Here is a 16,171-nt window from a genome sequence, read left to right on the forward strand (position 1 = left end):
TATGTTCAGAATGAAGTGGTATAGTCTTTTCAAAATATACACAAAAAGGTATAGTTGTAAGATTAGAATGATTTCTTAAAGTGATGATTAAAAAGATATGAAAAAAATTAATTGCTGCTGACGCATTTTCAACAAAAAATCCTTGAGATGAGGCTCTTTAACCCAGGCACTGATTGGCCGTGTCAGAACAAAATAACCATCATTTTCTCTGTGGCTCATATCAAACTTGAAAACAAGCACACTCAGCCCACAAAATCAGTCACTGCTGACGTCTTCGGCCCATAAATAACTTGCCTACTGGTCCATTGTTGTGTGGAGATAGTGATCACAATAACAGCTTACATCATATCAGTTGTCAGCAAGGGAGAAAAAGGAACTTTTCACGTCTTAATACTCGAGCCAAACAGCCTGTACTGGTATACTTTGAGAGATTGACAGCTTTTACGAAATAGCTTGGCCTTTTTGTACAAGAGACACCTAATCGTGTACAGCCCTCAGTAGCTAATTACATGTTGCAGCCCCTCAAAATGTACTGTTACAGACAGCACAGTACCACTTGATATGTAAAGGGACAAAGATCTTTTTTTTTTTTTTTGGGGGGGGGGCTGATACAAATACTCGTTCTTTAAATCAGAACAGCTTCCTCAAACTATAAGTCTATAAGGACAGGAAACCAACTATTAAATGGTCAACAAAATATCAAAATTTCATTTATGAAATTATTAGGTCGATTGTACCCATGCAGAACATGTTTGGCATTATCAACCCACCTTTCAAAAGTTGGCAGCTTCAATACTTAATTTTTTATAGATATCTATTGAAACCTGTGTTTTTCAATGTTCTGAATACACAGAAATCACTTACCTGATCTAAACTGGACTCCTAACATCTTACTCCTCAAAACAATTAAGATATCAATATTTGCAAAAGAATAAGCCTGAAAAGCTTGTTCTTGTTCAAAACCGAATAACAACTGCATTCACGTTAATACAGACAGTTCTTTCTATATCCCACCTTCTGGCAATACTGTTCTCTCATTGGCTACAAACATGAAGCAAACATTCATGGAAATGCAACAAAAAATATAAGCCAATCAAATCTTGGATAACATTTTCCAAAGAGCAAGTGGGCAATGAGAGGAAGGTGATGATTGGTTATTTTCCCAGGTGAATGGGGAAAGGAGAACGAGTAACTGCCCTAAGTGTACAGGTACTGGTTTTAATTCTGGATGCCGATCAGCTATAAACAGATCGCTATAGAAATACCTCTTGCTCCTTTAAATACCAGGAATGGCTACAGGCTTATTATTCATCTGTGAAGAAACTGGGAGTTACATTTAGTTGGGATATTTCCGTTCTCCTGACTGAGTGTAGGTGTTCTGATAGTTACCGTACAGAGAGTAGTAGAGGTCAATATTTTTCTAGTGTATCAACAAAATAACATTGTGCACACTTACTTTGACTATGCCCTTTTTTTACAAAAAGGGGAAAAAAATCAAATTTTGAAAAATCTCATACTTTGTAGAGAATCTTTGCAACAAATTCACAGTAATTTTACATACAAAAATAGCACACAGTGGACAAAACCTCTGATGGGACATAAAAAGCCATGAACTTGACAATGAACCTGGTTAAAACAATGGACGATAGCACATTTCACATAATGGAGTCTTTAATTCTTATCGCTAATAGCTCACATTATCAGCTGTGGTCATTTGCGGTCCAGCTGTGACGTCCAAGTGCCAACCGCAATGTCAGCAATGGCCAAATATAGAATCATGCATCTATGTACTTATGTGATATCCATCTACTTGCATGCATTAATGTGTATATTTCCCCTCTAATTTCCCCCATTGTAATAGTCTCACTTAAATACTTCCTTTCCTTATCGGACAAGTCTGTTTATGTTCTATTTAAACACACAAACAACAAGCTTACACACATTCTCGATCACATTCCACTTCAGTAACTTGTGTTTTTGAAAACATTTGTCTCTCAAAATATCTCAAATTTAAGTGTTTTTTTTCTGCTCAGTTGACAGCGTTTGTTTTGGTCGCAAGGATATGGTAAGGACTTCAGTAGTAACAAATAAACACAACAGTCTCAACTTGCCGATAATGACCACGATAGGACTAGAATAATTTATTTATCATGCAACAGATCTTATTATTCATATTTAGTTTCTGATTCTGATTGTAGAGAACCAGTGATTTAGTGATGTGTTTGTTTACAACATTCAAATCTTCTTTTTGTTTCTGTCTATTCTTTTCTACATGTATTTGATTTATTTGTTAACTATATTCTAAGCTTTTTTATGTTTCTGTCTATTCTTTTCTACAATCATTCAATAAATACCAGGGTAGTAAAATATATTGAATAAAATAAAATAAAAATTGCTCTTTTGGACCTATTGAAACTTGCAGCTAAAAAATGGCCTCATTTTGCAAAATGTTAGAAAACTCAATCTACAACCACGTTGCAGGTAAAAAAAGGACAAGAATAAAAGAATAATCAAAATCCAATTAAGAGAAAAATCTCTATATTCGTCTGAAGTTCAAGGCAATCCAATCCAAGTTATAAATAGAGAGACTCTGAATTCTTAGAATTCTGATGACGCTAGGGAATATTGATTCAGTTATTAATAGAGAAGTTCAATTGCTTTTTTGATTCAGAGTAAGCCCAAAAGACATTTTGATAGTACAGATAAATTGCTTTTATTGTTGTTGTTGTTTTCTTCAGTCTTAGAGGTCATCCACGTTTAGCATCATTCTCACAAGTTTAAAAACCATTTGCTGAAGGGGGGGGGGGGGGTTGCTTTCTGTACGCTTCCGAAAAATAACACAAATGATGATCCAAAATAATGTCAAGGGTCATAATTTTTAACTTTCCAGCTTGTACTTTTTGAAGGTGGGGGTGAGGGTGTTTTTTAAAAAAATCTACTTTTTGTAGACTTGTGAAAATAATGATGAAATGGATTACCCTTATCTTATATTTTCCCATTTTTTTTTAAATTTAAACTGGAAAAGTCAAGATGTTACTTCAAAGAAATGTGCTGCAGTAGATTTTTCAGTAAATAAAAACACATTATCTGCTACTAACCCATTTTCTACCACCTCCCCATAATCCCACCCAGCCTTCTTTTGACACACACGCACACACATCAAACCGACATAACTAAAAAAAAAAAAGGAAAAAAAAAAAAAAAACAGAAAAGAAGATGTAATCTAAGGAAACACCACATACGAAGTGATAACCAGCAAACTGCCTTGCTGCAAAAATTAATGAATAAGGTTATGCCTCAAGAATCTAACTCAGAAAAAAAATCCAAAAAAAAAAAAAAAAGAATCCTTGAAAATAAACCACCAGATGCCACAACTTTCAAGTATCCGAGGCATTTGATAAACTGCACCATCCGGTGATTTGCCAGGTTTTATGGGTCTCATCTCAGAAATTTATGTTCATGTGTAGGAGGTACATCAATGCTAACTTGATATGCTCAGTCAGGGATTTTTTTTTTTTATTTTACTGCTATATAATGTATATGCACTTTAAATGAACATCAAAGAATCCAGGGAATTCTTATTCAAATTTTTACAACATAACCATCATTCAACTTTTTACATCTTTTAAAAAAACTTTTCTAAGTTGTTTTTTATGTTTGGAATATTTTCCGTAGATATTGGTTATGTAATTTTCACATATTGACCAATTTATAACCACAATTACATAACTTACTCTAACACACACATTCATTCATGTTAAGAACAACCATGCACGAAAGTTGTTGTAGTTGGACAAGCTTCCTATGTGCATGGAATATGAATTGTGTTAGTTGGGTTTTGCATTTGTTGTGACATATCACAATGGTTGCGTTACATGCTGCACCATTTAATTATCACCGCCAAGGAGGTTATGTTTTCACCCTTGTCTGTCTGTTTGTCATCAACATAACTCAAAAAGTTATGGACCGATTTTGATGAAATTTTCAGGGTAGGTCAGAAATGGGTTAACTTAGAAGTAATTAATTTTGGTGGTGATCTGGATCAATAATCAATCAATAATCAATAATAATAAAAAATTGCTGCCTTGGTGGAGGTCTGCGCTCTCGGAGTGCTTTTCTAGTTTAACAATGCAATCACTAAAGAACATGACCAAATGGGTGACAAAGAACAAAGGCAGTGGCAGTGGATTTTCAAAATTTAAATAAAGAAAGAAAACAGTGAAGATGTGAAAGAGTGAAAACAATTTGATAAAGGATGCTTTCCATAGCTTGAAAAAAATTTACTGCATTTTAAGAATCACTCAAACTCTGTGATTATTATATTTGAGTATTCATTAACATAAAGAATGAGCAGCTTTGCTTCCTGTGATAATCAGTTTTTTTATGTAAAAAGTATAAAGATGTTTGTCTTTTTGCCCATGAAAATGGCGCCTACAAGGATTCCTTCAATTGCTCTTTAGCTTAATCTGTAATCTATAAGAAAATGAGCCCCTCATCTATTTTCATCCAGCCTCTTGTAGGCGTAATATCCAATACAGCTTACGCTTAGCTCGAAATAAAAATAAACCTGGCAAATCAAAAGGAAGAGCATAGTAGAAAATAACTGAAGGTTGGAGTTTCTAGGAAACAGGATTCTAAGAAAATGATGAACATTCTAAAATAAAAAAGGATTATGTGCATTAATTGACTTCACTGCAGATTCATTTGAGGACAGCTACTCAGGCAAGGTACAATTGTTTTGTCACAGAAATAACAGAAAGCCCCCACAAACCAATAATCACTTCAAAAATAACTGCTATCTGCCTAAAGAAATTGAACATAAAAACTATTATGTGCACTAATTAAAAATAAATAAATAAATAAATAAATAAATAAATAAATCCATCTATACATCCATTTTTGGGGTTGGGGGGGTGGGGGGGTGCAATTGACAATCCCTTTTACTGCTTTCTCTGCGGCTACTGTTTCTATCCATTGCTAAATTAACTTCTTTAACGTTATAATCACTACCACTTCTGCCATTACAATATTCTAATATCAAAACCACTACTTCAAATACAACAACAACAACACAATAATAGTAGCAAAACCAAGCAAATGACACTGTCAATTTTAATACAAGCTTACCATTTTTGTCTAAACAACCTTCAAGTAAAAATAAATATATCTCATTGACTTTGTCACAAACGTGAGCATCCCACCATGTTGCATCACCAGGCAATGTGACAAAACGCAATAACTAGGTGAAACCTTGCATGTTTTACTTTATAAAAGGGCAAGCTGGAAGTAATGAGAGTACTCAGTGAGTCAGTATAGTCCTTACCTTTTCTTGGTAAATAATGATTGTTTATCTCGGCATCTGGCTCACGAGAGGTGACAGGATCTGAAGATATGAAAAGGATTTATATCATTTATATCTAGATGTGATTTTTTATATTGTATTATATTTCTAGTAGAAAATCATTATTATTATTATTATTATTATTATTATTATTATTATTATTATTATTATTTTACATGCATAATAATAAATAATAATAAAATCATCAAGAATCCAATTTTCATATATATCACAATATTCCATGAGGCATGAAATACTCGAGACTTAACCCTACTTGTTAAACAAGCTAAAGATTTCCTTTGTCTTTTCTGTGTTTAAGTTATCCATTTTGTCTCATTTATAAATATCTTATCTTGCTTAGCGTGACATGGGAAACCTTACAATGCACCTCATCCTGGCGAATGTTTTTAATCTACTCAGCTAAGATTGAAATTTTTCATTGTGTTCGAATTTTTTCTTCTGGGTGATTGGGCACCACAGTGTACCACAATCATTGTAATCAAAATAATTCTTTACCCTCATTTCTAGACGTGAAGTAATTCCTTCCAGCAACTGTTTTCATTCCACTGATGACTTTCATATTATCATAACAAAATGTATCTACTTATGTCAGCAAAACAGAGCAAGTTTGTCTCTTTTTTCTGGATTGTTAGCATTTTAACTTGTGACACTGGGATCAAAATGTTTTAAAGTACATCAGTGATAATGTTCCCAGTTCAGAGAGGTTTTCTTTTTTAGCAGGCCAAGAGACTTTCTTTTTCAAATAAAATCAAACATCAATAAATAAATATGACCTTCTCATCTGTACTAAACTTATGAGATCGTTTTTTTTTTTTTTTTTTTTTTTTTACTAAACCAAGCTCTGATACTCCTACTATAAAGACCAAAATCAAAGTCACTCAAGCAACTTATTTTTTCAAAACAATATTTCCTAATATGTCTTCCAAATTCCTTTTCTTTTTTCAATCATCCACCCTTTAATTTACACACATTATCACATCAAAAGGAGTTCCAGTGCTTTACACTTGACATTACGTAAGTGATATAATTCTGAATCGGCATTAATTTCCCACCTTGACATTCCCAACCACCCAGATACAGACTGGGTGATACGACTTCAAATTATCTAAAAAATACACACTTCCTTTCTGAAAAAAGATGGGCTTCTTGTTAAGATCTAATTCTTTACATCAAAGAGCTGGTGGGTGGAGAAAGGGGCTACTATTCTCTTTTTCATGTAGAAAAGTGTAGATCAGACAGTACCTATCTTTAGATTAGTAATTTTTGCATGAAGGTGTAAAACTGAGCATCTTTATCTCAACAATCAGAAATGCAATGTGTAATATGTCTATTCCTGAAAACAGATTTTCAATAAAAATTGAAACAGAAGTTAGTACTCTGAGTTTTATTGTATTTATTTTTAATCAAACATTGCTAATTTAATCTCAAAATTCAAAAAAACTAAAACAGCTTTTGTCTGTAGTAAGAAATACTATGCAGTGTTTGTCTTAAAACTTTCCTTTCAAGCATCTTCCAAAATATGAAACACCACTGACTTTTTCTAGAAAATTTAGTCTTGAACAGAACCAACATTCTTTGCTCAGTAATTCCATTTTTTTAGTCACACCGTAAATTCAAAACATAATTTTCCCAACCCTATTCAAGTCCATGAATTTACTACCCTAGATTCTTGCGTCAAACGCCAGATCGTTTACATCAGCCAATGGAAATTGCCTTTATAAAGGTCACATGGGTCGAAATACTGGAGTTGGAAGTAGTAGTCTACACCATGCTGTTCAAATTATCTTCTTCCCCTGATCGGGTCAACCCATGCTTCTTATGTTCCTTAAAGACTTTATCAATGGGCTTCTTTTTTTTCCTATTCTTCAGTAAAAACTAGGGGGGCAATCGGTAAAATGCATCTCAACTTTTGCTAAATGCACATTGTACCTGGTTCTGCAAACCCACCATCTGATAAAATGCACAAAAGTCTGAGATAAACTTTAAACTTTAAAGTTTATGTTTGATCAATTTTTTCACTATTTCATGACTGATCATTTTAGACACTTCACAAAAACACAGAAAAAAAAACCTTTTTGGTCTGAACTCACTTTTCCCCTTTTTATCATAACATTTGACATAATTAAAAAAAAAAACCTTTTCAAATTCAGTAAGAAATGATCATAGATGTTTTTACTGGGGTCAACTCTTTATGGCTGCAATCAGAACAGTGGACTAACTAGTCCGCAGATCAAACATGGTGACCCACTGAAAAGCTTGTCATCTAATCCACTAATAGACACTGAATAGATTCCTTATGAGGAAGTATTCATTGGGTTGGCCATATTTGAACCTATGCTACTACTGTAAAAACTTGAAAATTTCATCACTTAGAAATTATTTAATAATTTAAAATGCATGAAACCGACATGACAATATCAGGTGACAAACTCTTTTCAAAATTATTGGGGAGGGGGGAGGGCATTTTTAAGTTTAACAAAATCTTCAAAGCAAAAAAATTTATGTTGGGGGGAATCGTCTTCCAAGAAAATTTTCAAGTCTGACTAAATTTCCAAGTTTTTACCATAACTGCATCCCTCCCTTCCCACCGATATCCAATCACACTGCTACTACTCTGTAATGATACCCCCCCCCCCCAATGCCATTAATTCCACATATAGTAATTATGCAGAGCAGTAAAATTAGAGGAGAATAGCGATGCTGCTATGAAAAAGGAATGTAGCCTCCTCATTTGTTACCTTGCTATCTCAATTTTTCGCGTTTTACAATATCAAAACATATCAACATGCACATTTCCTTCAAGTTCAAGTACAAAAAGTGAGAATAAAGAATAACAACATTTGTGATATAATTTAGGCTCCTGAAGCCTAGAAAGACTTACGACCCAATAGGACATGACACAGCAAAATCACAGTTCAAACAAAAACAGCACTACTCTAAACAAACTGATCTGACTTTTTGTTTTCTAGTTTGTGTCCTTCAACCCAGCGACTAACTCCAGCTCTGACTCAAGAAAATCAAAAAATCTTTTTTTAAAATGTCATAACTCCCGGATAACTGTTTCAGGTAATATAGATTCATAAGTCGGAAGAAAATTCTTCATGCAAATCAAATATCTATTAAATCAGTGTTCACCTATATTAGACCAATCAAATCCTTCGCGAGCAAAAGAAATTGACACAGAAAGGGAAGACATGACCCCATTTCATCATTAATATCCTGTGGATGTGGCCGACTTCATGTAAAGTTCCAAGAAAAACTGCTATTCAAAAAGAGTCAGACGGAAAACTTAAGCCTTATAAATATCATATAAAACAAGTCTTGGTAATATCATCAAAGTGCATTGGGAAATGTTGAGGGCAAAAAAAAAAGTGCCTCAGCTAAGTGTGAAAAGTTAACATGCTGCTACAGTCGGAAAACAGTCCCACCACTGAAGTGAATGTTTTAACATTTAACAATTTGACCAGCAACAAGAGACAGTTTTGTAAATGGGGGGGAGGGGGGGGGGGTTCTTAAATTGTGCAATTCAGTCCAACAATGGCAAAATAACTACATTCAAGCAGGGGACAGTACTTTGTTTCAAACTTTGTCAGTATGTTGTTTTGAATTATGTCAGTGCATTGTTGTAAACTGTGTCAGTACATCGTTTTGAACTTTGTCAGTATGTAGTTTTAACTTTTGTCAGTATGTTGTAGAACAGTTTCATTAGCTATGTTATTATAATAGACTTGTGAAGATTCTTTTGTCTATAGCTATTTATATTAGTTTGATCTTACCATCCAATATTTCATCTGCTTGCAGTCAGATTTCATCAGGGAATGATTCCCTCATTCCCTGATGAAATCTGACTGCAAGCAGATGAAATATTGGATGGTAAGATCAAACTAATATAAATAGCTATAGACAAAAGAATCTTCACAAGTCTGTCAGTATGTTGTTTTGAATCATGTCAGTACATTGTTTTCTATTTTGTCAGTATTTAGTTTTAACTTTTGTCAGTATGTTGTTTTGAATCATGTCAGTACCTTGTTTTAAACTTTGTCAATATGTTGTTTTGAACTATGCCAGTACGTTGTTTTGAACTTTGTCAATATGTTGTTTTGAATTTTGTCAGTCCCAATGACAGGTACCATCACCAAAATCCCCCATCCATAAAATACCCCAATTACTTACAATCATCATATATCTTCCTATTCATGGTGAAAGGGTTCACAAGGGTACGCTGTCACAATAGGATACTAGCTTCCTCTGCCTTATCCTACAGGTCAAGGTCATGCTGTATGTGACCTCTGACCTCTACGACACCATTCTCAATGACAACAATGGTGGAAGTCAATGTCCCTGCAGTTCCAAGGATCTGAAAAGAAAGCAGACATTTTTATAATAAACCTATTGAAGCAGAAATTTCAATAATAAACTTGTCAGATGGAACATTTGTAGGAAACTGGATATACAGAAATTTTTTTCAACAAAATCTGGATAGCTCCTGACATAAAAATACTAAAAGAATATTAAAATCATACTGTTTTGATGAATAAATGAAATACTAATGTTAAGACCTGATTTTACTTACAGAAAAATAGGCGAACTTTCACCAGGACTACAACATTTTGTATGCATTTTAAATTCTCATGTACAATTGGGGGGGGGGGGGGGGGGGGGGGGGGGGGGAGGGACGTGATGAAGCCATTTGATGATGTTCTTTAGATTAATTTTGTTTTAAGTTAAATCAGTTGTGAACGCATCACATAAGAGAAGCTGTCCCTCTGGCAAATGTAAAATTGTAACCAAGCTCATAAATGCCAGGTAACTTTTGGAAAAATGTTTGGTAATTGTTTGCACTGGGTTTCCAATATTTATTCGGCGTGTATATTTTTAACCCCTATTCAAATCCCCGATGTGAGACAGATGGAATTAAAGTGGAATTTATTACTGGATGTAATTCTCAGCCACATGTAGACCTTTAGTTTCTTGTTCTGACGGTATTGTTTAAACAGGTGAAAAAAATGTTTCGATAAAAAAATATTAACTTTGTTTAGCCTGAATGTTTCAATTTATTTGCTTTCTCTCCCACCCCTTCCTTTTTTTTACTTTTAGATGTATTGTTTCTTTATATTAACAATAAAACTGTGACAATTAATCTACATTTATGCATAATTTTATGGGCAAGATTACCGGGCTTGATTCCAGAATTTCCGATTCTGTTCACTGATGAGACGACAGAGTCACTTGTTCTACAGGCACACGCACGCACACAAACACACACACACACACACACTCAGGGAAAAAAACAGCTTCACCACCTATCACTCAATGCCAGCATTAGTATAAATAGACAAAATTCTAAGAAAGATGAAGTCACAAGATGGTACATAAAAACAGCTTCGATGCCTTTCATTTGCATCATATTTTCATGAGTACAAACACAACTTTTTAATTTCTGTATAAAATTATTCATGGACAAACTGTTATCTTTCTAGGAAAGACAAAAACCCCAGCTGGTACTTAACAAACAGATCATAAGGAACTGCTTATAGCTAAATTATTTTCTCCCCTGAAATTGTCCAACTTTCCAAGAAGGACAAAATCACAGATGGACGCAATAATGTTAGTGACCATGTTTCATTTAGTACATCAATTACACAAAGACATGCTGATTCTCAATAAAAACAACACTAATGTTCCTAAAAACTGACTTACATCATGGATCATTTCCTTCAATTCAAAACACACATCATGTTTGTACAAAATTATTCAATGTTCCAAGAAGATCGAAATGTCAGGTTAGGCTACTGAAGCTCTTAATGTTTCAACAATTCCAGACCTGCGATATCCCATTTTGATATTTTCGCAAGTGTAACTAACTGTAATTGACAACCCAGGGTGCCTACTGCCCAAGACTTAGACCTCATTCCCATTCCCAAATCAATCTAACAGGATCGATCCATCTCCAAGGGGTTTCTCGCTAACTATTTTTCACATGAAGCAGCTATTATGTCTGGCACACCCACTGAAGCTGCTAAATGATAGTTAATTACCCCCTAACAACTCGAGCAAGCGTGCCAGACAGCAGAGCCGCTAAAGCTGAACGCAACTTAGTGGGAAACCCCTCGGAGATGGGTGGATCCTGTTAGATCGATCTAGGTAGGGAATGGGGCATCAGGGCTGGTTACTCAAAAACTGGGGAAGACAAAAGTTTGCCTTTAATTCAAGAAGGAAAACTTTTGATCTGTTTTGACCCAAGAAAAACCGATAGCATTCCAACATGGGAAAGTAACTATAGGTTTCTACAATAACAAAATGGATTTACTTCATGCCAGAGATTCATAAAAATGGAACAAAAAAGACTGGAATAAGCAAAGGGTTTGAAACTTGTTGGGATATTGAGTAACATCAGTGCTAGTAGAGTACCTAGACTAACAAGCCATGGACTCAAATGAAAAATATGCTAACTGGCAGTTTCTCTATTTCTTTCCTGCATAGATCTTTATTTTTTTAAAACATGCAAGCAAATAAATTAATTAATTAAGAAAAAACCTGAACCAATTTTTTTCTAGAGCAGCTTCTGTATTTTTTTCAAGTATAGTGGGAGTATACAATGCCAAGTTCAAATCAGTCTCATCCTTTTACACCTATCTAAGCCAAACAGTCTCTGTTCTACACTTATATATAAGCTAAACCTGGTGTGAACAATACTTCCGATTAATTTCCTCTCTTTTTCCTCATTTTATACACACCCTTGAACAATTAAACCTCACAGGGCTCTTTTTTAGCTCTTCTGTACGAAATAACATGACTATTTTTATACTAATCTTTGGTAAAGACCGGGATACTGATCTAGAATAACAATACTGAAATACAAGGGTTGCATTTGCAGCTATTTTAAGCTTACAGTGTATTATTTTAAGAGTGAAGCCCGAGATGATCTCATGATCGACACCCTAGATATGAAACTTCTCGTGCCTTTAACTTCTATATTTGGGTGACAATGTATTGTTTTTTACAGTGTGAAACTGGATAAACCAAAGAAATATCAATATTCATAGTCCAGATCATGTTCATTGTAAAGTAAAAAGAAACTGGAGTTTATTTGTATCAGTTATGAAATCAAACAAAACAAAGGCCCTCTTTCACTATGATTCCAAGAAATATTTTTTTAATATATTCATAAAATAACATATTTTCTATGAGCAGACATACTACTACTACTTAACACACCATTCCCCATTCTGTTATATACAATTCACAAGTCTTTGTGAACTACTGAGGTGATAAGAAAGGCACTAAATATTTACTGTTGATTATTTACCAGTATTTCTAGAATTTAAAAGCGAGGACATTTTTACCACATATCACTAAATATATGCCCATTGTGATCACATGAATAAGTTCAAAGACCCTCTTTATCATTTGTTATTGAATGAACAATATAATCTTTTCTTTATCAGCAATAAATAATTTTTTTTTTTCATTTATTGCGGTTAGACATTCGCTATATATATTTGCAGTAAATTCATATGGCACAGTCCCTGAATCCTCCTGGCGGTAACAAGTGTATGTTTTCATATGACTTACACCCCATTTCCATAGATTAGATCGACCTACTTTAGATCGACCTAACTCCCTGGGGGTTCACGCTAAATAGCTGTCAGCCGGGCGGACACGAAAGTTAATTACCCCCTTAAAGCTTGTGGTAGGCGGGACGGACATTTAAGTCGGATTATCTGAAAGTAATCTAGTGAGACTCCCCGCGGGGATAGATCGATCTAAAATCTATGGGAATAGAGCCTTAGACTGGGTTCCCGATCTGACTCCCAGAGGATTTTTGCTAAATTTCATTCAGTTTAGGCGTCTCAAATGTCTGTCCACTGAAGCTCCTAGGGAGGGTAATTAACTTTCGTGCACTCTTAAACGGAATGCAATTTAGCGAGAATCCCCTTGGAGATAGATCGATCCTGTTAGTACGATAGGGTTATGGGACTGGTCCCATAGCCTTGAGACATGGTGAAGCAGACCTCTCGCAGCACGTTTACTTTAGTTTATGCCAGTTTCCTCAACTTTGTGCAGATAAACATGGTCCAGTTGCTAGGTAACTGATACTAAATAACCAGGTGGTAATTGGAGTACAAATAGTGAGCCTTTCTATATCAATCATATATTGATTTTTTTTTTAAATTGTATTTGCCTGCCACGATATTACATAATCAATTAATATATCAAGACTTCCCTGGAAGTAGAATCACAAGGAACTTGTTAATACTGATTCTTTTGTATATTCACCATAAGGCAGACAACTTAAGTTTAAAAAAAAAAAAAAACTTTCCTTGCTGCACAACCATCAACAGAAACCCTAAAAAAGCAAAAATCACCATTGCTGTCCTCTTCTCTCAGCTTCACCATAAATGCACCTCATGTTTCCACAATTTTGCACTGAAATGTGACCATTAAGCTGTTATCGCTATCATCTGCCCAGCCAAATGATGTCTTAAGCACAGGCCTGGTTTGTTTAGATGCACGCAAGGACCAGAGACTTGACTGTAAAGGTCACAGTAATGTAAGCACATGCAAAGTCATGTCTTTTCCCTAATGAAAATTACGGACGCACGGGTAACTGCAGAACTGCTAACATTCTCCGTTTCCTTCCTTGTTGTATCATGCGTTCATCTTCCATCTCCTCTCATTACTTCTTTCTGCTCTTGTTTAACACACAGATGCATATGCAATTCACACATACACTCTCACTCTTACAACATTAATTTACACAACAAAATGTTGTTTTTGTTGTTCCTGTAAAGATAAAGCATTTGTTAAAATCATATTCAGCTGACATATAAAATCTTCACCAGTCAGTTGCTCTGGCAAAATTATCAATTATAATGCCAATAGTAACATTTTAGTTAACTCCCAGTAGTAAATATGGTATCAGTGAATCTCTCTCTCTCTCTCTCTACACACACACACACACACACACACACACACACACACACGAACACAAACACAAGAACACACACACACACTGATCTTTTTGACTATGACCAAAACTAATTACCCATGCTTTTGATCTAGTGCCTCCACTATCTTGGCCTTATTTGTTTTCAATGTTTGACCTGGTATTTCACTGGCATGATTTATTTTTGCTATTTGCATTTTCATTCACAGTTCATTACGTATGTCTTTAATGACCCTTGGTATCCAAACAATCTTGTAAAACTATGCAAATACTCCTGATTTGCAAAGACAAAGGCAAATTTGCATTTCAGATTAATTTCATTAACAGAATCAATTAAGTGAGTATGTGTGCTCGAGCACATGTACATGCGTGTGATTGTGTGAGTGCGTACATGCATGCCTTCATGTGTTTTACGGAATACCTACTAAAATTTTTATGTTTTCTCCAAAAATGACTTTTCTCACTATATCATTAATGCCCATATATAGAGGCCATCAGTCCTTGCCTGCGATTACAGGACATTTCATTAATAAACATTATGGCACAGTAACCCAATAATTGTGTATATAAATATATCTACCATGATGTAAATCAAAATTAATTTTTAATCATATGAAGGCTAAATATTACAACATCAGCTTTTTCTGTCTTTTTTTACAAAGATTGATGATGCATTGACTGACAGCTAAAGCCCAAGATAACCAACTCAGTCATATAATAGAGGTTTATATATATTCCCTAATTGATAAATACCAACATTCAGAATTCAGCATGACAGATACAAAATATATCTTTCAGGAGATGGGGACCTGAGTTACACCACTTGACAGTATATTTGTATCTATTATTATAGCATTGCGAAAAGGTGTTGTATATAAGAGGGTAAAATCCAAGAAAAAATTGGCACTTTTAGTATGAATAACATTTCCAAATGTTTGCAGATGACATTTTTAAATACTACTGGAGAAGGCAGTAGAGAGTGACATTTTATTTATTAATCAACACCCCCTTTTAGATCTTAACTAAAGAATGTTTGAATCTTTCTAAAAAGTACCCAATTTTCCCCCCGCACAAAACATTGGCACAATAATATACTAATAATATTGGTTTATATATATATTAGATTTTGCTAAGTAGTGGGGTTTCGCTACTTAAACCATTTCACTATAACATGAAAAGCAATGGTATGGAAATTTGTTCAGTTTTGTCTCCTTTCAGTTTTGAACATATCAAACAGTCTTATGTTTCTGTTGTGCCTGAAGCTCATTAATTTTCAAATTAAAACTCCCCTTTAGAACAATCTACTTCTTTAAAATGTCACTGTGTTCCATGGATAACCTTGACCTTGGCAATATCTGTGGGTATACACCACCCATAGAGTGGGTTGCAGCAAACATAAGTCTCATACTTGTACGTATGTTAAATATTTGCCTATACTCACAAAATATGCTAGTAATGAAATTAGCTATAATGAATAGCGAATGACTCAATAATATCTACTTTGAGAAATATTTCTCTCTGTCTCTCTCTCTCTCTCTCTCTCACACACACACATACATTTCTCTCTCTCTCTCTCTCTCTCTCTCTCTCTCTCTCTCTCTCTCTCTCTCTCTCTCTGCCAAGCCAAACATATAACACAGACACAACCAGACAACACATCCCTTCAGCACATAAGAACTGACAATAAACATCAGAGCTATGCTTCCCATTTGGGGCTAATTTCTGCAAATGCAGTGCTTCCCTAACCAAAATAAACCCCTCTCCCAAACCTGCACATTTAATACAGACTACCCAGAAATAGCTTATTCTGTTCTGATTAGAATTAACATGGACCAAGTAGAAATCTCTATTTTAAGCTG

General features: G+C 34.6%; 1 protein-coding gene across 4 annotated transcripts in view; it reads right to left on the reverse strand.

Moving 5' to 3' along the window:
- LOC106159890 (histone deacetylase 4-like) overlaps positions 1 to 16,171 on the reverse strand; it is a 79,670-nt gene that overhangs the window by 33,427 nt on the left and 30,072 nt on the right. For 3 of the 4 annotated variants that reach the window (XM_087012563.1, XM_087012564.1, XM_087012565.1), the window contains 2 exons: positions 9,536 to 9,719; positions 5,324 to 5,383 (listed from right to left, as the gene is read on the reverse strand). In XM_087012563.1, coding sequence (XP_086868689.1) covers positions 5,324 to 5,383; positions 9,536 to 9,560 — 85 coding nt within the window. In that variant the 5' untranslated portion in view covers positions 9,561 to 9,719. Of the gene's footprint in view, positions 1 to 864; positions 1,026 to 5,323; positions 5,384 to 9,535; positions 9,720 to 16,171 lie in introns of those variants that run through there. The other variant, XM_087012562.1, reaches the window with a different exon arrangement.

This window comes from Lingula anatina, chromosome 5, assembly GCF_051362555.1.
Source record: "Lingula anatina isolate TDL-2025a chromosome 5, LinAna3.0, whole genome shotgun sequence".
NCBI classification, from domain to species: domain Eukaryota; kingdom Metazoa; phylum Brachiopoda; class Lingulata; order Lingulida; family Lingulidae; genus Lingula; species Lingula anatina.